This window comes from Aedes aegypti, chromosome 2, assembly GCF_002204515.2.
Source record: "Aedes aegypti strain LVP_AGWG chromosome 2, AaegL5.0 Primary Assembly, whole genome shotgun sequence".
Taxonomy (NCBI): Eukaryota; Metazoa; Arthropoda; class Insecta; order Diptera; family Culicidae; genus Aedes; species Aedes aegypti.
The window spans coordinates 57,621,866-57,645,570 of record NC_035108.1 but is presented as its reverse complement, the minus strand read 5'-3'; the positions used below and the strand labels follow the sequence as shown (position 1 = coordinate 57,645,570).

At 36.3% G+C, this 23,705-nt stretch overlaps 1 protein-coding gene across 4 annotated transcripts in view; it reads left to right on the top strand.

The window, feature by feature from the left end:
* Nucleotides 1-22,376, top strand: part of LOC5569218 — an 85,558-nt gene extending 63,182 nt beyond the window's left edge. For all 4 annotated transcript variants that reach the window (XM_021840911.1, XM_021840908.1, XM_021840909.1 and 1 more), the window contains exons 6-7: nucleotides 20,988-21,100; nucleotides 21,646-22,376. In XM_021840911.1, coding sequence (XP_021696603.1) covers nucleotides 20,988-21,100; nucleotides 21,646-21,864 — 332 coding nt within the window. In that variant the 3' untranslated portion in view covers nucleotides 21,865-22,376. The remainder of the gene's footprint in view (nucleotides 1-20,987; nucleotides 21,101-21,645) is intronic.
* The last annotated feature ends 1,329 nt before the right edge of the window (nucleotides 22,377-23,705 follow it).

Sequence of the window (23,705 nt, the reverse complement as noted above, 5' to 3'; positions counted from 1 at the left end):
AATTCCTTGGGGAATTTCAGGAGACATCCCTTGATTAATTCTGGGAGAAATCCCTTGAGGACTTTCAGGAGGAATCCTTTGAGGTATTCTGTGAGGACTCCATTGAAGAATTCCTGGAGTAATCTCTTGAGAGATGCCCTAGAGAAACCGACGGAAAAAAATTCTGATAGAATTCCTCAATAAATTCCGGGAGGAATCCGTGGTAAATGACCTGATGGGCCCAGAATAACCCTAGAGGAATTCTTGAACGAACGTTTAGAAAAAATCCTGATAGAATCCTTGACAGAATTTCTGATAGAATCCCAAAAAGTGTCCATAATGGAATCCAAGGAGGATTTTATAAGAATTTCTTGAAGAACCCCTGATATAATCTGTAGAGGAATTCCAGGTGCAATCTGCAAAGGAACTCCTGATGGAATCCATGAAGGAATTCTTTATGAAATGCCTATAGTCACTCCTGATGGAATCCCTGGAGGAACTCCTGATGGAATCTCTGGAAGAAATGATATTGAAAGATTCAAGGGAACTGTAGATGCTTCTGATAGAATCTCAGGAGGAATTCCTGGTGGATTATCTAAAGAAACTGCTTATGAAATCCCTGAAGGAACTCCTGATGAAATCTTCAAAAGAACTCCTGATGAATCTCTGGAGGAGTGCCTGCTGAAATCTCTGAACTAACGTTCAATGTAATCTCTGGATGAACTCCTGATGGATACTCTGTAGGAACTTCTGTTGAACTTTCTGAAGGAATTACTGATAAGGTTCCAGAAGGAATTTTTGATGGAGGATCCTAATATAATCTCTGGAAGAATTCCAGGTGGAATCTTCGAATGAACTTCTGATGGAATCTCTAAAGGAACTCGTGATGCAATCCCAGGAGGAATTCCTGATAAGATTCCCGATGGTAATCCTAAAAGAATTCCTATAGGAACTACTCATGATATCCCTAGAAGACATCCTGATGAAATTCCTCGACGAACTCCTGATATAGCTTCTGAGGAACTCCTGATTGAATCTCTGGAGGAATTTTAGGTGGAATCTCTGAAGGAACTCTTGATGGAAGTTGAATCGCCGATGAAACTCTTGACGGAATCTCTGGAGGAACTCCTGATAAAATCCCAATAAGAACTCTGATAGAATCCCTATAGGAACTTTTGTTGGAATCCTTGGAGGAATTCCTTAAGATGTCCTGGAAGGTACTCCTGATGGAATCCCTGGAGAAACTCCTTAAGGAACTTCTGATGCAATATCTGGAGGAATTCCAGATGGAATCCCTGAAGGAACTCCTGTTGGAATCCCTCGAAGGACTGCTTATGACATCCCCAGAAAAAACTCTAGCGAAATTTACGATGGAATTCTTAGAGGAACTTCCGGTTTAATCCCTAGAGGAACATCCAATGAATCCCCAATAGGGTCTCCTGATGAAATCCTTCGTGGAATTCATGATAGAATGATGAGAAGTACTCCTGATGGAATTCCTGGACGAACTCGTGTTTAAATACCCACAAAATCTGCTGACCCCTAGAAGAACTACTGATGGAATCTCAGTAGGTACTCCTGATGAAGGAGGAAATATTGATGTAGTTCCTGATGGCATCCCGTGAAGAATTCCATGTGAACTTTCGGAAGAAATTTCTAAAAGGAATCCTTACAGAAATTCCTAATTAAATCACTGGTAAAAATCATGATTGAACACTTGGAATTACAAATGAAATTCAAGAAGAAATTTTGGTAGAATTACTAATGAAATTCTTGCAGCGTTACCTGGAGGAATTTCTGGTGAAATACCTTGTAGGAATTCATGTTACAATCCATGGAGGAATTCCTTATTGAACTTATGAACAGATAGAACTGCTGGTGGATTTGGTAAAGAAATAAGTTAAAGATTGTGGGAAAACGCTAGTGGAAAATATAGAAACAAGAGCTTGCTAGATCACCATGGCGTCGACGCTGCGTAAATTCACGCATTTTGAATTTCCATTCATCTGCATCGCTACTTCATGGAACGTCGAAACTTCAATTTGACAAATAGTGGCCCAAAGTCACCCCGAGTGGGTCAATATCACCCGAAAGATGGTATCTAACCTGTTGGCCAAGAACCTGTTTACGGATCGGTTCTAGAAATCTTTCGTCCTCCAGAATTTCGTCTATGTTTCTTTGCGCATTGTTTCAGGGATCTTGGAAGTATTGAGGAGTTATCAAATAATCCCACCTAACACCTTCCAAGGCATCAATCAAAACTGTACTGTGATTTTTCTGGAACCTTGATGATGGTGTTTAATTCGACTCGGTTCAGCATCTACTTGATGCAAATCTTTAAAAAATGAAAAAAAAAAGAGATTGATCTCAACTGGTTAACTGCAACCAAACGTATTGATTGTGCGTTCATTATCCGTTTTGCGTACGTTTTCCATTTTAGTACAAACTGGATCAAACGGATTGATAAACGCAAACTCAAACGCAAAACGCAACGTATCCATTGTGCTCCGGCCTTAAGTGTATTTTCAATACAATACTTTGACAATTCAGGGTGTCCATCCATCGGGGAAATCCGGGAAAAGCGGGAATATACGGGAAATATTCTGGAATTGGGAAAACACACCGGGAAACCAATCATCGAGGGATTTGGAGGAATGATTTCAGGAGGATTTACGGAACGATTCTCGATGAATTTCCAGTAGAATCCTAACGAAATTTATGAACGAATCTCAAAGGGATTTCCGGATGAATTTTAGAAAAAATTCTGGAAGTATACGTCAAAGAGAGATGTCCGGAAGCATCTCAGAAAAATTCCAGAAGTATTCTTGTAGTAGGAAATTTTAGGAGGAGTTCCAAGAATCTTCTAAAAATAACTTGAAGCCAGCAGAAGCCTGGGATAATCCTAAAAAGATTACCGGAAAAATCCCAGAGGGTTGCCCGGAAAACCCCTCGAAAGATATTCTGAAGGATTTTAACAGGATTTTCGAAAGAATTCGAGAAAATTTACGCAAGAATTGCAGAGACATTTACGAAAAAATCTCAGAAGGTTTTGTGAAAGCTTCCCAGCGGATTTCTTGAAGAATCGCAGACATTTTTTGGAAGAATCTTCGAAAGACATCTTGATCTTGGATTTTCGGAAGAGCTAAAGAGGAAAAGTCCTAGAAGGATATTCAGAACAATTTTAAAAGTAAGCCCCATCAACATTTTCGGAAGAATTCCAATAGGATTTTATGCAGACTCCTTAAGAAACATCCGAAAGAACTCCAGAGGAAACTTTATAAGAATCCCTGGGGTATTTCCGGAAAACCGATTTGTTTGAATTTCAAGCACTATGGACGAAACTAGATTGTTTTCACAAAGTGTACGACTGATTATCACACGAACTTCGCACCATGTCTAACGTTTGGTGACTTGGTAAACTCTTCGAAATATTACAAGAAGGGTATTTAGGGATTCTGGGCAATGTTATTGGCGAGATTCTTGTTAAGTAGATGTTCATTTAGATTCATAGCCAATTTTGCTGGAATCCTTACGGATATAGAACCGATAATTGATGAATTTCTTGTAAGTTCTTCCTGAGAGATCACTGAAAAGAATATCAGCAGATTGCTATCATGATTTTAAGTGGGTATGACGAGCCTAACCTCACTTATTTGACAGCTGCTGGTCCTGTTGTTTACGTTTCGGACTTAGTCATTTTTTCATCTTCGCATTTCTATCACCAGCATGCTGATGCTGACGATTTTCCACGGTAGGAAGATAGAATAATACGATCTGTGGGTATCTGCAGTGGATTTGACCTTTCCTCGCAGCAAACTTTCACGAAATTAAGAATGATTCGAAAAAAGTACTAAGTCCAAACTGTAAACAACAGGACCAGTACCTGTCAAAATTGATGTGTGACGTCACAGTGCAGTGGAGTATTAGAATAGACCCTTGGCTGATATTGCTTGCATTGCAATTTAAGTAGAAATCTGAACCAAAAAAACAGTTGGCAAATTTCTTGCCAATTATTTTCTTGAGGATTTCTTTGATTATTATTGATGATAGTGATTCTAGATAAAGTCCTATCTCGATTACTAATTGGAGTAGTCCTTGATCTATAATAAAGGTCTTAAGAGATTTTTTATAGATTTCTTCATAATTACAGCGAATTATTTTTATCGTCTCCACAAATTTCCTGAAATATTCTTTTATGAAATCATGACAAGATCTTTGATTGATAAATAAATAGCGAGGTCCTTTAGGTATTCTTAGTCAGATTTTTAATTCACACGATTCTTGGAAGATGCTATTCATGTCAAAAAAGTTAGCCAACTTCATAGGAGATCAAAAAATGTATTTGGGGATATCGTTTATGTTAATCTCTTCTTGGATTCAACATGAGTTCCACCAGATCAAGAACTTCTCAAAGGCCATGTATTACACGTAGTTTCGAAGGAATTCTCAGAAGGTAATAGTTTGACTCTAGAGCTTTGCCCTTTCGTGGAAAAGTGCGTCGAAAGGGCCCGAGCAAGCGAGTCGGTTTTGTGCTTCGTGTTTTTCCCTCGATATGCGCGCACAATTTTCAGGACAGTGCCTCGAAAAAGCCCGAGCAAATGAGTCGGTTGGGTGTTTTCCCATCCCGAGCGCTTGAGTTCGCCTCCGAGCGTCCGGTGATTGTTTTATTTTGTTGACGCTTCGTTTGTTTCCGAGCGGAGTCTGTATGCTGTAAGTGAAGCTGAAAGGGGATTGTGGCTGCTCAGTCAAGATGAAGGATTAATTGGTGAGCTCGTTTCATGCTTTTATTTCAAATCTGTAAATATATATATGACTGCACTTTTAATCCTTACAACGGTTGGACGAAAATATGATTTTTCACTGTGAGTCACAGTGAGTGTCGGCATACTCTTATTCATAAATTATTCAAGTTTCACATACATTTTTTTTTTCAAAACACCCCTTTCTTTTTACCTTTGTTTTTGTAATTAATAAAAATACTGTGAATGGTTCGACACCAGTTATAAGTGTATAAGTAGTTCGTCACTGTCGGCATAAGAGTTTTCTGTGATGGTCCAGCCTTTCAAGTTTATTTTTCTTGTCATATGAGTAAAATATGATAACACATGCTTTCGTTCTGACAGCTGTATGAATGTTACGTTTAGCTATTTGTTCAACAAACTTTGAATAGTTCGTCACTACAAGTGTCGACATTATTTTCTTCTATAGTCTAAAATTAGAAACAGAGAAATTTGTTTATATGATTTCCTCCAGTCTTCCCAAACGAACATCAAACACGTTGGGTACTGTTGTTTTCGTACTCGCTTCGAACCCTATCATCGTGTTCAAACCGAAACCACGAAGCAGCTCACGAACCAGTACCTAAACCCGAACTTATGTTTGGAGTATCAAAGTTCAAACCTATGTTTAGAATTCGGTACAACCACGAGTACGCAGCAGCATCAGTGTGTTTTGTTTGTTTTTTTTTTCTCCCGTAGCAACGCGTTGTTTGCTCAGTTTGCTAGTGCTAATTGAGTGTAGTAAGCCTTGCATTCGGCTTTAGTCAGTTCGTACGCACGCTTACAATTTTCTATCTAAAGCTATAATCTGTGGTATGTGATGAGATTCTCGTCACGAGAAGTATCATAAAGTTCAAGTTAAACTTTATCAGCGTGCATTCGAACTGCTTTCTTTCGCGAGTTTTTTGCCGTTGTGCGTTTGCTGTTAAACACAAGTAGAAAGATGCGAACCTAAGTTGAACATCGGTAATGTTCATGGGAAGTCTGATTCCCTGTCTATGAGTTCTAGTGAGGTGACGGTCTTCAGATATTTCAACAAATAGTTTATATCTTTTTATCCCAAACGTTTTCGAAATCTAAACCATTTGAAGCTTATAGCATTTTATAATATATATATTTTATTTTATAATAATTATATAAATAGTTCATAAATAAGTCAGTTAAATTCGTCCAAATTTGCATGAGAAAAAAACTAAAATATCAGGTTCAAAAATCAGTTTTTCAATAATTTGGGCAACCGGGAAAAATCCGGGAATTGGAAAATTGGTTTTGAATGTACACCCTGACAATTTTTAGACCAAATGCGCTGAATTAGGGCACTTTACTGCCGAGTCATCTAGGCACATTTTTAACCCTCTTTTTCCGACGACTTTTATCAAATGTAAAGAAACTACAAAAAAGCGTTGTATAAAAAGTATATGTATTATTGAAACAGTTATTTGACTATTGAATTAATTAGATGGGTAAGGAATCATATTCTAGCAAACTATATGTAATACATATTATGTATAGCCAAGCATGGGAAAATTCACTCACTCACCCGAACGCTACCGATAAAATATCTGCAAAGTATCTGCTGCCACCGAATGTTCAATGACTGCCGAACGCTACTACGGTGAGCGCAATCCCGACGAATCGTAAACGATTGAGATAAACCGAAAATGAAAAGATATACGGAGTGGAGAGAGCACCTATCCTCTCTTAAATTGGAGACACGAAAGAACGCGTTCGCCATTCGATCACTGAAAGCTTCCTGCGAAATGTACAGATTTTGCGTTCACTGAAACATTTCGCCTTGTGTATTACCAGTCAGTGAACGCTCTTCAGCTCTCAAATACGAATGCCACTCGTGCGGAATCGGAATGTAAAGAATCATTCGCTACAGCAATCGGATGCCTTCGGCACAAGGAGTCGGTAGTGAATCATTCTGTTGCGCATTGGAAATTGAAACACTCAGCTTGGTCGGAGAAACGGCAGTCTCGCTCTTGACCGCTTGTGGATGTGAGCGAGAGAAATGCAATATTCGAGTGAATGTTTCCCATGCTTGTGTATAGCATCTATCTGATTCGATTTAGAGCTACCATGGGAAAGAAACTCCGTCAGTTAAGATTTAACATTAAAAAATGAAGGCACATGAGATTATATAACGCACTTTATGGTTCCCGATATTACTGTACCACTGCAGTAGCATTTTTGTCAAATAATGCCAAACGGCTGTTATGCCAAAAGAGTGTATGCCAAATGACATTATGCCAAAGGGGGTAGACCCTCTGAAACATGGTCATAAGGGCCCATTCAGAAATTTCATAACGCTTTAGGGGGTGGATGGGTGACCTAACGTTGTTAAGGCTCGTACGAAAATGGTAGAGTATCAATACAAAAAGCGTCACGAGGGGATGGGTGGGTATCCAAAATGATCATGCCCTAAGCTGTCCTTTTAGTGATTACCTTGAAGCCTAACCATTTTAAGTTATACGGAATAATGTACCTGATATCAAAGAATTATTCTGACACCTAATCTGGACAAATATTTGAAAAGGGCTCAAGAGGTCTTGAGCCTTTTTTCGGAAACAATGCTGTTGAGCCCATTTTGGCCCGCCTACGCAAACTAACACCACTATCGAGAAGATTAGTGTTAGCTCTTCCTGAAAGTGGTATTGCTGAGCGCGATCGAGTTGAATTGGGTTCAACAGCGTCTTGCAAAGCCATTGTTTGCCAATGTCGATGTGCCCTTTTGAAATGTTTGTCCAAAAATAAGCATTATAAAAAAAAAAATTCCTACTCAATAATTTGTTTTTATAACTAATAAGGCTGAGAAGCATGCTCGATTCCAGTAGGGACGTAACGCCAGGAAAAAGATAAACAAGAAGAGTAAGCGCTACGGTAGCCTTTAAATTCAACAAGTGCTAAGAAACTGAAAAACTCATATATTACTTAAAATCAAAATGGCATCAACATCCAAGATGGCTGCCAGATTCGTTGCTGAAAAGTAATTTCTTGGCATATCTTGATGCATGGGAAATTCCTGTAAGGAATCGATCAAGATAACGTTTTTTCCTGATCGCGGTACGCAGTTGAAAAGAAATTTTAGTTCAAATGGGAGTGGCTGTAGAAAATTTCTGCAAAAATTCGGTGTAAAATTTCTTCAGCGACACCTTTTCAGCAGCAAATTAGGCTTAAATCAATACTCTTATTCATCACTCATTTCGAAGAAAACCCCTTTGTTTCTTTGTTTCTTTGTTGTACAAAAAATGTTTGCATTGATTGAAATGAAATCGTTCATTTCATAGGGAGAATACCATTGCTCACCTAGTTTTTGTAAATTAGTTAACTCATACGCATGGTAAAGATGAAAAAAAAAATGGATGAAGGTATGAAAAAAAATCCACGCGCTCAGCTGAGATTCGAATCCAGGACTCTTGTATGCTTGACAACTGTATTGCCAACTAAGCTACCGGCCACTTGGTCACAATAACTCAGAAGGTTACAAGTTTCGAATTCACATCCCCACAGATCATGCAGAGAAACTCATATCCTGAGAGAGAGGAGACAGCTCACTGATAGTTGGCATGTTTTCTTGCTTTCTTTGACTTCTTTTTTAATTTTTGGGTTGCGCACAACGGTCGGAATAACTTATTTTGGTCAAAATCATATTCACTTCTTTTCGTTTGAACTATGAACAAGGATATGAGGATATGATATTTCGTTTCATTATGAAAAAGGATATGAGTATAAAAAATCAATAGCAGTTTGCCAACACACAACTATATTTAGGTATTCAACTTTTTAAAATGTGAAACTTGAATGTGAAAAACACCTAGAAATTTTAATTACGTTCACTTTAATTTTGACGATTTTTTTCGCTCTGCTCTACGAATGTGCGGTTTTCCAGTGACAGTTGGTGACAGGTTCCCTTGACTTTTGAGAGCTCGCGATCTAAGCCAGCTATCTCCTCTCTCTCGGCTCATATCCAACCATCTCATGTAGACTACACACGCGCGCAGAGCGAGTGTGATTTATTTAGTGTCGAAACTGTTAACCTATCATACCCACATCGCTTCCACAACAACTGAAGAAGAAGTGTATAGATTTCATAATGTTTTACAATTTTACATCTCAATTTGTTCAAATTGACTTTTGTGTCTACTAACTTTTTAATCGTATCATTTGTTATTTGTAAATTATGTTCAGCTATCTACCATCAATATTTCTACATCAATGTAACATTTAAAAAGGCAGATGCCTTAAGGTGCGTAATAAATGATTATAATAATAATAATAATAATAACTTCTGGTTTTATTCAAAACATGTCGGTTGGTTTAAGCCGTAATAGGCACGATCCTAGTTCCGGAAAATAGATAGCTGTTTATACTATTTGATAGAAAGCATGTTTGTTTCCGATCATAGTTTAAAAAAAGCATAAAATAAGGTTTTTCACATCTAAAAACGCTGTTTTCAAAAAAAAAAAAAAATGCTCCCAGTCCTCCTATACGATAAATAGGCTCGCATAATGTGTTGCACATCATGATTATTTCAGAGAGCGATGAGTGAGAGATTATCTTAATTTTCTCAGGGTTAAATCCCTGTCTATCACGGTAAAAAGAAGCAAGGTATTACACTCCGAAAAATGACATTTGGCAGTGACGTCGCAAACTCGAAGGAGTGCAAAAGAAAGCAAGGCTTACTCTTTTTTACTATCCTGTAAGCCTCATGCTTGACGATAGGAATGACGATACATGTTTTGATTGAAACCCGTTGTTTACACGTGGGAATAGCCTACCTTGTTGTGTCTACCGTGCCTGTCCACAGGGTGTCCATCCATCCGGGAAAACCGGGAAAAACCCGGGAATTACAAATGACCGGGAAAAATACGGGAAATACCCGGGAATTTGGTGAACACTCCGGGAAAACAAAACATAAGACTACCGGTTTATTAGAATTTTAAGTACTATGGGGTAAAACTAGAATTTTTAACAAGGGGTGCACCACCGTCTGTATTTCGTACTTCGCATCATGATTATTTTTTGGTGAGGTGATAGAGAGATACTTATAGAATAGGACCTTTGAAAAAAATTTAAAGGGGTACTTAAGGATTTCTGACAATGTTCTTGGCGAGATCCTTTTTCGATTTCCATTTGATATTTTTATGTCCTGACGTGGAGTTTCTGGTGGTCGATTAACTGATGAACACTCGCGGACATCAATGATACAACTTTATTTAAAATGTAACTATTTACACTAATGTACAAATTGGTACGGACGCGCGTCAGCAGCGTCCGCTGCTGACGTTGATTACTGCATGCTACTCTTGTCGGTACAACTAACTGATTGCCCAATCCTACAAGGTACTATTTATACAGATGTAAACAATATCGTCTGAAGTACATAAGAGAAACAATATCCAATGTTTAGAAACAACAAAGAGAACAGATAAAAGTACCTATTTGCGCGCCTCTGTGTAGCGTCGTCATGATGGTAACCAAACCCAACTTGAGAGCTACAGGGCTGTATTCAAGGAGTACTTTCATATCCATTCTCATATACAACAGATATCATGGCATATGAAATCTTTGCGGGAATCCTAACAAAAATCGAACCGATATTCGACCAGTATTATTAGTAGATTGCTAATAAGATTTCCAGTAGATTCTAGAAAAGGTCCTTGGCTAATTTTGCTTCAAATTCTTAGAAGTTAATTTCCCTCTGACATTTGGATAAAAATATATTTTTTTAATATTATCCGTTCAATGTTTTTCTCACAGGAGCTCTTTTTACTCAAAATTTCAATCACAAACCACATAGTAAATGTTCATTCAAACTGCATAAATGCTGATACATATTTTTTTAAACAGCAGTTTTCTGAGAAAAGTCATTTTAATTCATTGTGAATTAAAAAAAAACAAACAAATTTATATGATTTAAAATAGTTTTATTAAAAATTTACACTAAGATATTTTCTTGAGAAATGCGCAGAAAATTACTGACATATTTTTGATTTTCCTCGGTGGATTTTTACTTATTGTACCCAAATTCTTGGCGCAACTCGCATACAGTTAACTGGATTTCTATTCGATTCCTTGTGATATTTTAATATATTCCTGCAGCAGTACTTCTTGGGATTCTTGATTCTTGAAGGTTATCTGACTAGCTTTTCTGGTAGTTCCAGGTGAAATTCATCCCACGGTATACAATGGGCTATGAAACCCATTAGAAAGTGTCTTGAAACATTCACAGTAGCCGCCAAAGTTGATGCTTGCTATATTCCATACAATATCTTCCAAAAATTGCCTGGCGAAAATATATTCACGGGTAGATCCATACAGAAGACCATAGAAGATGTTATATGGAACGCAGACGTGATCTGTGTGAGACCCTGTCAAGGATATCTATTGATAAATGTAAAATTTTTCGAAGGATTTCCCTAAACCGCTAATTAGGTTCCTTGCCAAGGAATCACAAAGCATCTTACGCGTGTAAACCAACGCAAAACAAACACGACAGACTCGCGAACAAACTTGATGAGAGTAGGTTTGCACCCGCCTGCTCGGGAGAACATACCAGAACAAATATTAAAATGTTCGTGAACATTTACTCGCGTGCAACTAAACAAGGTGAGATTTATTATGGTTTTGACAGACAAATCAAGTGTACATCCATCAAATCGACAGTAAACTACAAGTTTGTAATAAAAGTCCCTTGAAGTCTAGAAAACTCAGAAGCCTTTTCTACCAAAAGCCCAATTGACTTCGAACAGCTCCGAATACGTACACGAAAAGATTTATCATCGACAGATTACAGCACTTTTATACTCGCGAGTATTTTGCTTTGTTTTGTTCTGGTTCCGCAGACATGTTCACCACCTTTATCACTGGTTCATTTACAGTTTTTTTTTTTTCAATGTCATTGATCATAGACAAATCCTTTGTGAGATCTATTTAGATATGCTGGGAAAAACGAGAAAGAATATGTTTTTTGTAATTATAGTTAATTGAATCTGTTCCTTTTTCTGATCTGCATTTAAGTCACCAATCCAAAAACCAAAAACCAATCAAATCTTTTTTATTTATTTAACAAAAGAAGATTTCTACAATTTTTGTTTGCAGGGGTCCGCGGGATATTTGTAGAACTTGAAAGGGTCCACAGCTCCAAAAAGGTTGGGAACCACTGGCCTAGACGGTTCTTATAAGGCCTCTGACGAGATTTTGTATAGATTTCTGCAGATTGACAGCGAATTCTTTCAATAATCCAAAACAAATGTCATGGCTAGTTCTTTGATGAATAAATAAATAAAGAGGTCCTTTAGGTATTCTTGGTGAGATTTTTGTAAAGTATTTGACTAGATTATTAATATTTTCATTAAATCTTTTGAAGATTACTTGGAAGATGCAATCTTGGATTCATGTGATAAGTTTTAGCCAGCTTCATAGGAGAACAATAACATGTATTTGGAAATATTGTTTCTGTTAAAAGATCTTTTCTTGGATCCAACATGAGATTCATCACAGATCAATCATTTCTCCATAAATCAGGCATAAGCCATGTCTAACGCATAATTCTTAAGGCATTCTTAGAAATCAATAGGTTGGCTATTGAACTTTGCCCTTTTGTGGAAGTTTAGATGCACAAAGCAGTCATTTATATTATTCCATAATTTCTCTGAACTTCCTACGAATTCCAGGAGGCAACGGTGTTTTAGATATTTCAGAAAATCAGCATTGTTTTTTCATAAGGGCCTATCTGCATTCATCGATTTCTCTTCATCGTTGTTTCCTTTGCGTTATTGCAGGAAACTGATTCTGTTGTCGTAGGATGAAGAATCAATATATCTTCTTCATTAATAAGAAATATTGCAGATTTATTTTAGCAACGTTATTAGCGGAAGAGAGGATCGATGAAGATGTGCAGAAATATTTTAAATCTTTTGTCCATAACCCTTTTAAAATGTAAACCGTTTTTTGAATTGTATTAAAATCAATTCATAAATAAATTAGATTATGTCCTCCAAATTTGTCCACATCGTATAAAAAAAAGAAAAACAAAAATATCAAAACGCAGGATTTTTGCTATCTGTTTTTTAATTTCTTGGACACCCGGGAAAAATCCGGGAATTGGAAAACTGATTTTGAATGGACACCCTGCTGTCCATGACGAAATGCTTGATATGTTCGCTTACTATGCCCCGCTAACCTCTCGACCTCTAATTCAAGACATGTACATACTATATTGAACAATTAAGGTGAAACATCTCGGAATACAAAGATGGCCGGCACAATGGCCGACTTGAGCCTCTACTCTCGTTTTCAAAGGCATACAACAGGAGTAATAGTTGAAAAACGTTTCTGATCTTCTTGTTTTAAGCTTTCTGTCAGTGCACAAAGCCAAAATAAAAAGTGCACTGTTGTTGAATCCTTTCTTCGTGAGATTTGTGCCTTTGAAGTTTTAGTGTAATCTTAGAAGTTGATTTCAAACTGTTTCACCTTAAACAATCTAATAACTTTATTTAGTTCAATAGTGAATTATACAAGAATTTATGTACACTACCCACCGAAAATATGAAATCGTTGCAATACGGAGTATCACAGGCATTCTAAGTTGAGTATCACTAAACATATAGTGGAAGAAGTTTTCTTAACTAAAGCTAAAAATTGGCTCTCGAGGCCGCATTTTAAAAGATCTTCTTCAAAATCATATTGAAATTGCTCTTTAAAATCCAGAAACAATATTAATTTTAAATGAAAATTATTCAAGGTGCTGCGATCAGTGTTGTAAGTAACCACGGTAGGCGACACGTTAACGTTGACATTCGAAGTCTTTGCTTTCAGCATTCATAGCACGACCGGTCAAACGAGTGTATGAAAAGTCCAGTTGTTAATTACACCTATCGTTTGTCTGGTGAGTTGCAAGCTTACTGTCAATGATGATGTCACGCTACACGATAAGTGTTCATCTGCAACAACCAGACAGCACACCAATCCACCGCGAGGTGGATCGTGCTGAGTTGTTGAGTTGAAGGAGAGCGAAAGAAGGAAGGCACAAAAGTCTGTTTGACAGCTCTGCAGAAAGCGCGTGCGCACGGACAGAGCGCGTGCGCACGGAAAGAGCGCCAGTTCGGCTCGATTTGCAATGATCGGTTATTATTATTATTTTTTCGCTATTGGATATTCTATGGTGTGGTTGATCGATGTTAAAGTTTGTTTTAAAAGCAGCTCCACTTATTTGAAACATATTGCCGTGTACAATAGTAGACAACACAACTAATTTAATTAAAATAATTTGAAATTATAATTAGTACATATACAAAAGGGGAAGAACGTTTAGGCTGGTTGTGCATTACGATAAAATCTCTTAACATAAGCAATGCTTGTTGTTGGTTCTTGTGGAAGGATCAACATGTTCGGCTTAACGAATCTTATTTTAAATATCGAATAACACCACATGCAATTGAACAAAAAGGATGTGATTACAATAGACTTTTGATATTTTCAATTCTGAACCACCGCAAAAAAAAAATATTGGGAATCAAAATTCTCCTGAGAGGGATGATGTGGGGGAGGCTCATTCTAATTAATATTGTCGTTCAATTATGGGGATAAATTAAAATTGTTGTTGTTCTATACATACTTATTTATTATAATTACCTGTAAATATTGATACAGCACAATTCAAGTATTTAAATATCAAATAGCAAACATAGATATGGTCGGTGTTCAGACAGACTGAACCAAGTGTTTTTTTCAATCGAGTAAGAAAAATGTACCCCAAACATGTGAAACATCAAAATATTATAGATATTTACTGTAATAATGGAACTTATCTATTTGATGATACATTTGTATCAAATAACATGGAAGATTTAAAATTGATGGAGTTCTTTACGTATCCTTAGAGCTCCAAAATTCATCTAGTCTGGTCTGTCTAAACACCGACCATATGATTCTCAACAACTCATGAGAATGGTATTTTACTCTTTGAACTGTTATTTAATTTGGATGTGATTAAAAGATTTATAAATTTAATTTATTATTGATGTTACGAGCTATGTCTGTAGTTAAACTTAATGCTACACAAGAAATATATTTGAATCAAAGTATTTTTATATATAAATCATATGAAAAAAAAAATGTTCCAGAAAGTACTCTAGAATTCTTTGGGAGCGTCTCCCGGGATTCTTCCTTAAATCATTCATGAATCCTTCAAATCCTCTCTGGGATTGTTCTGCTGAAAATCTTGAGATTATTTCTGAATTTTCTTCCAGATATTGCTTTGGGATTCATCCAAAAAAAACTTTACCATTCCGGTATTACTTCTGAGATTCTTTCGGATATCCCATTGCGATTATTCTGGACATCTTTTTGGATTTTTTTTGCAGAACTCTGTATGTGATTTTGCGTGTATCTCCTTAAGGATTACTTTTGAAATCCAGGAAATTAAATTCTTTGAAATTCTTGAAAATTGTTTTCGAAATACTATGGAAGATTTTACCATAAATCCTGATGCAATTCATTTGGATATTTAAAGACGATTTTATCAAAAAATGTACGACTCTGCTAGAAATTCTTCGAGAATTCCTCCGAAAATAACTCTAGATTTTTTTCCGGAAATACTTCTGGTATTCTTATGAGAATGCCTCTGGTATTCTTCCGAAAATGACTTGAGATGCTTTCGGAAATCTTTCTGAAATTGATCAAGAAATTCCACTGAGATTTTTACGCCAATATCTTTGAAATACTCCTGGGACTCTTCCAAAAATCCTGTTGGATTTTTTTTTTTTTTTTGGATATCTTTCTATTCTATATTTTTCAATAAATTTTGCTGGGATTGTGCTGTAAAACCTGCTAAGATTTATCCAAAAATACGACTGTCATTCTTCCGGATATCATTCAAGAATTCCACCGGAAGTTTTCGTGAGATTCAACCGTAAATCGTTCTGGTATTTTTCAGAAATTCCATTGAGATTCTTAAAAATATCCTTCTGAAAATTTTTCTGAGAATTGTTTTGGGATTATAGAAGGATTTCCAGAAGAATTGGGTCCTAAAGCCCTGTCCCTATTTTAATGCCAAACGCTTAAGTTTAGGCCAATAACACATGTTTACTCAATTTTCTAATGTTTTCCGTTGATTTGAGCCCAAAAAACATTTTTTTTAATTTTGTCGCACCCCTTGGCTTAAACTCAAATTTTGGGTGTATTTTGTTTTCCGTGTCCCTTCCGAAATGTCAGATAGGAACAACCCCAGTGGTCGAACTAAAACCCCTGTGGTGGTTTTGATCTTAAGTGTCAAGGTTCATTTATGGACCCAATTTTTAAATTAAAGTTTAAACATGATATAGCCGTTATTTGAGCGGAAAAAATTGCTAAAGTAGTTGCAGTAAGGTGCTCTTTCGTGTTATTGAATAAAAACAAGATTTCATTAAACATTTTAGGACCCAATTCCAAGGCGATTCACAGAAACATCAGTTCTGTATGAAGGATTTTCGTTAATATCTGAAATAATCCCATGAAAATTCTAAATCCAAATTACAGTGATATTCAAAAGAATCCCAGAAGTTATTTCGCCAGAATCCCTGAAAGATTTAAAGGATATTCACAGACATCCAGAAGATTTCATGAATATTTTCCAGAATAATTCCGATATCCAGATGAACTGCAGAAAGATTCACGGAATAATTTCAAACGGGATTTTTCGGAATCATTTGAAAGTAACTTTTAGAAGATTCTCAGAAAAAGAAATCAGTAATCAAAGTAATCGAAACAGTCTCATTATTTCAAGCAATACTCGTTGGTTCATGTCGAAGGATCAACATGTTCGGCTTAACGAATCTTATTTTAAATATTGAATGACACCACATACAATTAAACTAGTATGTGATTACAATTCTGAATCACCGCAAAAAAAAAAAAAAAAAAAAAATATTGAGAATCACAATCCTTCTGAGAGGGATGATGTGGTGGATGCACATTCTAATTAAAATTGTCGTTCAATTATGGCGATAAATTAAAATTGTTACTGTTCCATAAATACTTATTTATTATAATTACTTGTAAATATTGATACAGCATATAAAAAGACATTGGTCCAGAAATTACTCCAGAATTCTATGGAATTTCCCTCCTGGGATTCTTCGTTAAATCACTTATGAATGCTTCAAAACCTCTCTGGGATTGTTCTGGAAATCTTGAGATTATTTCTGATTTTTCTCTAAGTTTTTCTGGAAATCACAGAATACTTCCAGATATCGCTTTTGGACTCATCTAAAAAAAATCGTTAGCATTCCGGTACTATATCTGAGATTCTTTCGGATATCCTTTGTGATTCTTCTGGACATCATATTGGAATATTTGCATAAATCTGTATGTGAGTTTGCGGTTATCTCCTTAAGGATTACTTTTGAAATCCTGGAAATCAAATTCGAATCTTAATTCTCGAAGATTCTTTCGGAAATTCAATGGAAGATTCTAACAAAAATCCTGATGCAATTCTTCTGGATATTTTTAGAGGATTTTACCAAAAAATGTACTACGACTCTACTTCAAATTTGTCGAGAATTCCTCTGAAAATAACTCTGGCCTTTTTCCGGAAATACTTCTGGGATTATTATGAGAATACCTCTGGTATTCTTCCGGAAATCACCTGAGATGCTTTCGGAATCCCTTTAGAATACTTTCGAGGATGCTTCCGAAAATCTTTCTGAAATTATTCTAGAAATGCCACTGAGATTTTTACGTCCATATTCTTGAAATTTGTCTGGGACTCTTCCAAAAATACTGTAGGAAATCTTCCAGATATCTTTCTAGCATTCTTTCGGGAAGCCTTCTGGGATACTTTAGAAAATCTTTCTGAGGATCCTTCAAATCCTTCTGTTAAGGATTCTTGCAGAAATTCTTTCCGAATTACCTCTAGACTCTGGGAGTATCCTGATTTTTTCAAGAAAACTGTTATTATTTCGACTATCTCTCTAGGATTCTTTCGGAAATTCTTCTACAATACCCCCAGATTTCTTTCTGTTATCCTGCTGGAGGACTTCAAAACATCTTTCAAAGATTCTTCCAGAAATTTTACTGGAATTTTTCAAGAAATTCTGCTGGGATTCTTCCGTAAAACCTGCCGAAATTTGTCCGGAAATACGACTGGAATTCTGCTTGAATAATAAGCATTCAAGAATTCCACCGGAAGTTTTTATGGGATTCAACCGTAAATTGTTCTGGTATTTTGTTTAATTACATTGAGATTCTTAGGGAAAAATATACAGGATTCTTAAAAATATCCTTCTGAAAATTCTTCTGGAAATTGCTTTGGAATTAAAGGAGGATTTCCGGAAGAATCCCAGGTCGATTTACAGAAGAACCACAGAGAAATCACTAAAATATTATCAGGGAGATTTCTAAAGGAATTATTTTAAGGATTCTCGTAAATTCCTGAAACAATCTCAGAAGAATTTCGAATGGATTTTGAATGTTTTTTACAGTGATATCCAAAAGAATCCCACAAGTTATTTCGCAAGAATCCCTGAAGATTCAATGAAAAGTCACAGACATCCAGACGATTTCATGAATATTTTCCAGAATAAGGGCCCATTCACAAATTTCATAACGCTGAAGGGGGTGGGTGGGTGTCCTCGTGATGTTATGGCTCATACAAAATTTGTAAAATATTCATACAAAAAGCGTTACGAAGGGGTGGGTTGGTGTCGAAAAAGGCCATTTTTAGCGTTATGAAATTTGTGAATAAACCCTAATTACGATGTCCAGAAGAGCTCCAGAAAGATTTACGAAATAATTTCAAATGGAATTTCCAGAACCATTTAAAAGTCACTTTCAAAAGATGCTCAGAAAAAGAAATCAGTAATCAAAGAATCTCATAGGTATTTTTTAAAGTCCCAGTGGCTGTCCGGTAGTTTTCTTGGAGGATTTCCATTTGAAGTCAAGAGGGATTTTTAGAAAATTTTGCCAAGGATTTAAGAAAATTTTCAAGGAAAATCAATGATAAATCACGAAAAAAATCAAAAACACTTCCTTTTGAATTTCCAGACGAATCACAGAGTTTTTTTTTCTGAAAAATCTTAGAAAAAAATTCTAAAGAATCACGAAGAAATTTCCGGAAAAATTCTGGATAAATTTTGTGAGAATCCCCGAACCCAGATTTTTAAAATAGATTCCATAACACTGGAAAGCAATCATTAAATCATTTTCGGCAGAATTCCAGAATTTTACGACATAATTCCAGAATTTTACAGCAGAATCCTGAAAGGATTTCCATAATAACCCAAGATGGGTTTCTGGGATAGTCCAATAGGAAGTCCCAAGGAGGTTATTGGAAAAATCAGAGCGATCAAAGAAATAACTACATATAATAATTTCAGAAGGGTTTTTGAAAGAATCTCAGTGAATTTTCAATATGTCCTCTAGCACCACAACTAATATATACTAATATATACAACTCAATACTTAATTATAAATTGCGTTAAGCTGAGTGTACGCCATCCAGTTTGGGGGCGGATTGACGGTATCGAAGTGGATTAAAAACAATTATAGGAGAACGTGTGGAAAATACATATGAACTGCGCAGAATACATCAGACCGATTTACCATTGCTGCGCACTTCTAAAAGCATTTTATTTTTATTAAAATGTTTGATAATAGTAGAACGACAATGATCATCAGTTGATTTTCCGCTACTGTTTTTTTTTAAATCACAATTGTTATTTCTTTCCGTGCACGCGCTCGGGAAATGAATCTGGCCATGGTGCAACAACCGCGCTACATTCGATGAATCCTATGCGACAAAAATTGTCGGCGCTATCCGTCAAATTCGCTCACCAAAGCTATTTTGGTGACTTTAACATCACAGCTAAAGACAAATGTAAATTAAATTGAATGCAGCTGACCACGGTTAGAAAACAGCTCGGTTTTGTTAATTTCTAACTTTTTTCGTAATAAGAGTCACTTTCTCTGTGACACACATAACTTATGATCTCGCCCTTAACCCTTTCTTTCCCACAGCTTTGTTCGACAATTTAACTATCAAAATGGCGTTTCTAAAAAAAATGCTTGAACAAAATTTGTTCCAAATAAGCTATATTATTCAAAACCACAATAAAAATTGTTGATAGTTTTTCAATAGTCAGTTGATTGTTTTTCAATAGTTTGACCTTTAGGTCACTTATTTCGATGTTTAATAAGACAAATGAGCGTATACATTTATTCTAATTATTATTGAGCTACTCGTACCAATTCGGTTTAGCCCGCGTTCGTTGAAAATCAGTGGATCAGTGGACCTGTGCTACCATGGGAAAGAGAGGGTTAAAGTCATTGCTAATCCAGTGTTTTTAGGCAGATGAATGAATAAAAATAAAAACTATCGCCATTTCTGGATAGAGTAAGATCTTCTCATTATCGTAGCATTGGTAAATAACGTGTAAATTTATTCTTTTTTTCAGTAACAACAAGCTACTTACTTAGTTACCTATCAATGGCTTTTATTGCGAGATCATAAATTAAGCGAGAACTGTTCGATCGGACATTTCTAACATTCATGCACATTCTATGATTTATAAAAATGTAATCGTGACAGACGATATTCATTCCACATTTTTTATGATTCTTGATATTCATTCTACCGCTCGACAAACAGCAGAGGGTACATTTAGTAAGAGTATTGCAATACGTTCTACACTTTTGATGAGTAGTGTAGATACTTGTGTAGATACATAGAACAATTTATATACCCATATATAAATATTTATTATTATTTAGAAATGATAAAAAATAACAGTATTTTGGCATATTTTGCATATATTTAAAATCTATTTGTTTAAGTTTATTTTTAAATAGCACAATTTCGTAAAAGTTTCGGGTAGTGATGTTTTTGCAATCAATCATAAGATAATACATGAGCTTTTAAACTTGCCTATCAATTAACGACTATTCATTGTCTTCGGTATCGTATAGCGAGTTGACAATTCTCGAGTGAAGTGACTCTCCATTTGATTTACACGGTGAGTCACTTCACTCGAGTCGAGAATTGTCACCTCGAGACCGACAATACTCACCGCACCCCACTCGTAGTATAAACCCATAAGTGTCACTCCATGTGCTTCATCATCTCATCGCTTACTCGTCATTCATAGAAATCAAACACATAAAAAATCCCCATAAAGATTTAAAATATTGTAACGCTTTCCAAATTTCTTCTCTTATTTTTCTCCTTTTCTCCCGTTATCTCTTCCCCAGTCATCCAGCTGAATAGCGACATCGTCGTGACCGGCTTCTCGCTGGAGCATATCTCTAAACTGCTTGCACCAAATGGACAAATTGATTCCGCCCCGAAGAATTTCTCCGTTTGGGTAGGTTCCACCGTTCCTTTTTGCCACTACATGACATACGTGCATCTATTAATTATCTACGCATTCATCACACATCGATAGAGAAGAAACATTGATAAAAAGTGACCATTGAGGACATGCATGCTGTCCTATCTATATGTGTATCGTTGTCGCCGAGTAGAAAAAAAGTAGCGTAAATCGTATTTGCATGTCAATCTAATAACAATTATAACTGCCGTCGTACGTCTGATGAAAAACGATATGATTTAATAGGAGTCGCATGAACGCGTTTAGTAATCGTTTAGTGAAATTATTTACTTTATTGTGATTCATCAACTACACTGAAAAGGATTCGTACTCATTATGAACCATTTCACCGGAGTATAAAAGCCTTATAATACATTCAGATGTGCGAAAACTTTTAAAGACTCGAAGTTGATAACTGCTACGCATTTCTCGTTGAATTGCTGTAACGATTTTCTTCAGTGTAGAAATGACTCCAGGCAATCGATAAGCGCTTTAACCATTTTTAATCATCATTTAATCTCGTCCCATTTCGTGCACAGGGTCTCGCGACCGAAAACGATCAGGAACCGATCCAGCTGGGTAACTACCAGTACCTGGACAATGGCGCCGCGCTGCAGTACTTCCCGGTGGATGATCCGACGCGACCGGAGCTGGTGGGACGGACGTTCCGCATCGTGGAGCTTCGCATCGAGACCAACCACGGCAATGCGCGCTACACGTGCCTGTACCGGTTCCGGGTGCATGGCGAGAGGGCTTGAATTGTAGCGAGACGGAGGGAGTAAGTGCTCCGTTTGTTCCGTTGTAAATACTAACTAAGGTAGGATGGTAACGTTTTTAACTTATTCCGATTCTGAGGAATTGGAAGTTGTTTTTTTAATCGATTTTATTTTTTATAATATAAGCTCTACTACTTAAGATTACCGCTAGATTAGGGGACCATGATACAGTGGTGCAATAATTTTACCATAAAGATTAAGAGTAGTAAGAAAAACGCCGCAGTCAGGAACCAAATGTTTAGCTACTTAAGAACCCATAGTTTTAGAGTGAACTGCTTTCTACCTAATGATCAATGATTTCGTCCAGTTTGACGAAATCACGTTGATCATCGTCGCACCATTTCTGTTACTAATTTGCACCCATATCGCTTCATACTAACTACTAAAGCCTAGATCCATCGTTTAGATTTTGTTTAGTTTGTGCATGAACGCGAAAAATGTGCTCGGTTGTGGGGAAATATACGGTTGTGATACAAAGGCTGTCGTTCGAATGTGAGTGCTTGTTGTTAACTTTTAATCATATCAATTGGGGTGGTTGAACAAATTGATTATAGGGTCAGGCGGGGCAAGATGAGCACCCTAAGGATAAGCACAATTAAAGCCTACTTAAACTTTCTTATTTTGGTAAAATTGGTAACCATCCTTATCTTTTACATTATTACTTTGACCTCCAACCATCAAAAGTTTTAAAAAGTGATAAATAGTTTTCCAAATAACACGTTAAAAAATAGCTTTTTTATCATCGATCAAAAAAACTGCGGGGCAAGATGGGCACCCCCATAAAAAGATGCAATTTACTAAAGAAAACCATTATTTTTCAATGCTGGGAAGACTCTCATCTTCCAAATCCGGTAAAGCTACGAAATGATAGTTTTCAAACTAAGGCTAAGAACCAACTATAATAAGAAAAATCTGCCTTTCAATGTTTCAGCCTTCCGCAATTTCAGATTCATATGTTTCAGCTACTCAGGAGTAAACTCTTTGGTAAAATGGTTTTGAAAATCTGTAAAACTACGGTGCTCGGAATGATGTTTATACAATTTATACAGCATAATTGATGTACGCTTGGCTAACTACTTGGTAAAATTTGAAAAAAGCTTATATTAGTTTCAAAGTTTTTGCAAAATTTTACCAAATTCGCATTTCTTGGCCATTTACAGTACTCTTCAGGGTAGCATGCACGATTCCAGTAGAGATGTAGGCGGGGTTAGGGTTGAGTATACATTTTTCGGCACATCCTCCATCTTATTTTAATGAATTCCCCTCTCATATCGCCTAATAACCCATTAAAATCCTGCCCCATTATGACCCTCCGTTTATACTAGCTTATATGTTTCGGGAGAAGACTAAGTGTCCATGGGGGTCTTAGGGGAGGTCAACATCGCGATCCAATGCCATTTACGTTACTTTTCAGGGGACAAGCAGTATTCCAGTAGGGGGCATAGTGGCTTTGGGGTTGATTATACATTTTTGTGTAACCCCTTGACACCCACTATCTTATTAGGGTTAATTTACAAATGTCATAACGCTAAAAAATAAAACATTTTACTTATCAATTTCATACGAGATGGTAACATTTTAAGGAAAACCACCCACCCCCTTCAGCGTTACGAAATTTATAAATGGGTCTTTATATTCAATTTCCCTGTCAAATCTTCCATCTTATTATTGAGTGATTCCAAGCAACAGCACCAAAATTTGGTAAATTTTTTAATTCATTTTTTTCTATTGAGCTGAAACTTTGCACAGTTTTCCAGTTCCATCTAAATCGTCATTTTCCGATATCAAATCTTCAAGTTGAGTCACGACTAACTTTTCAAAAG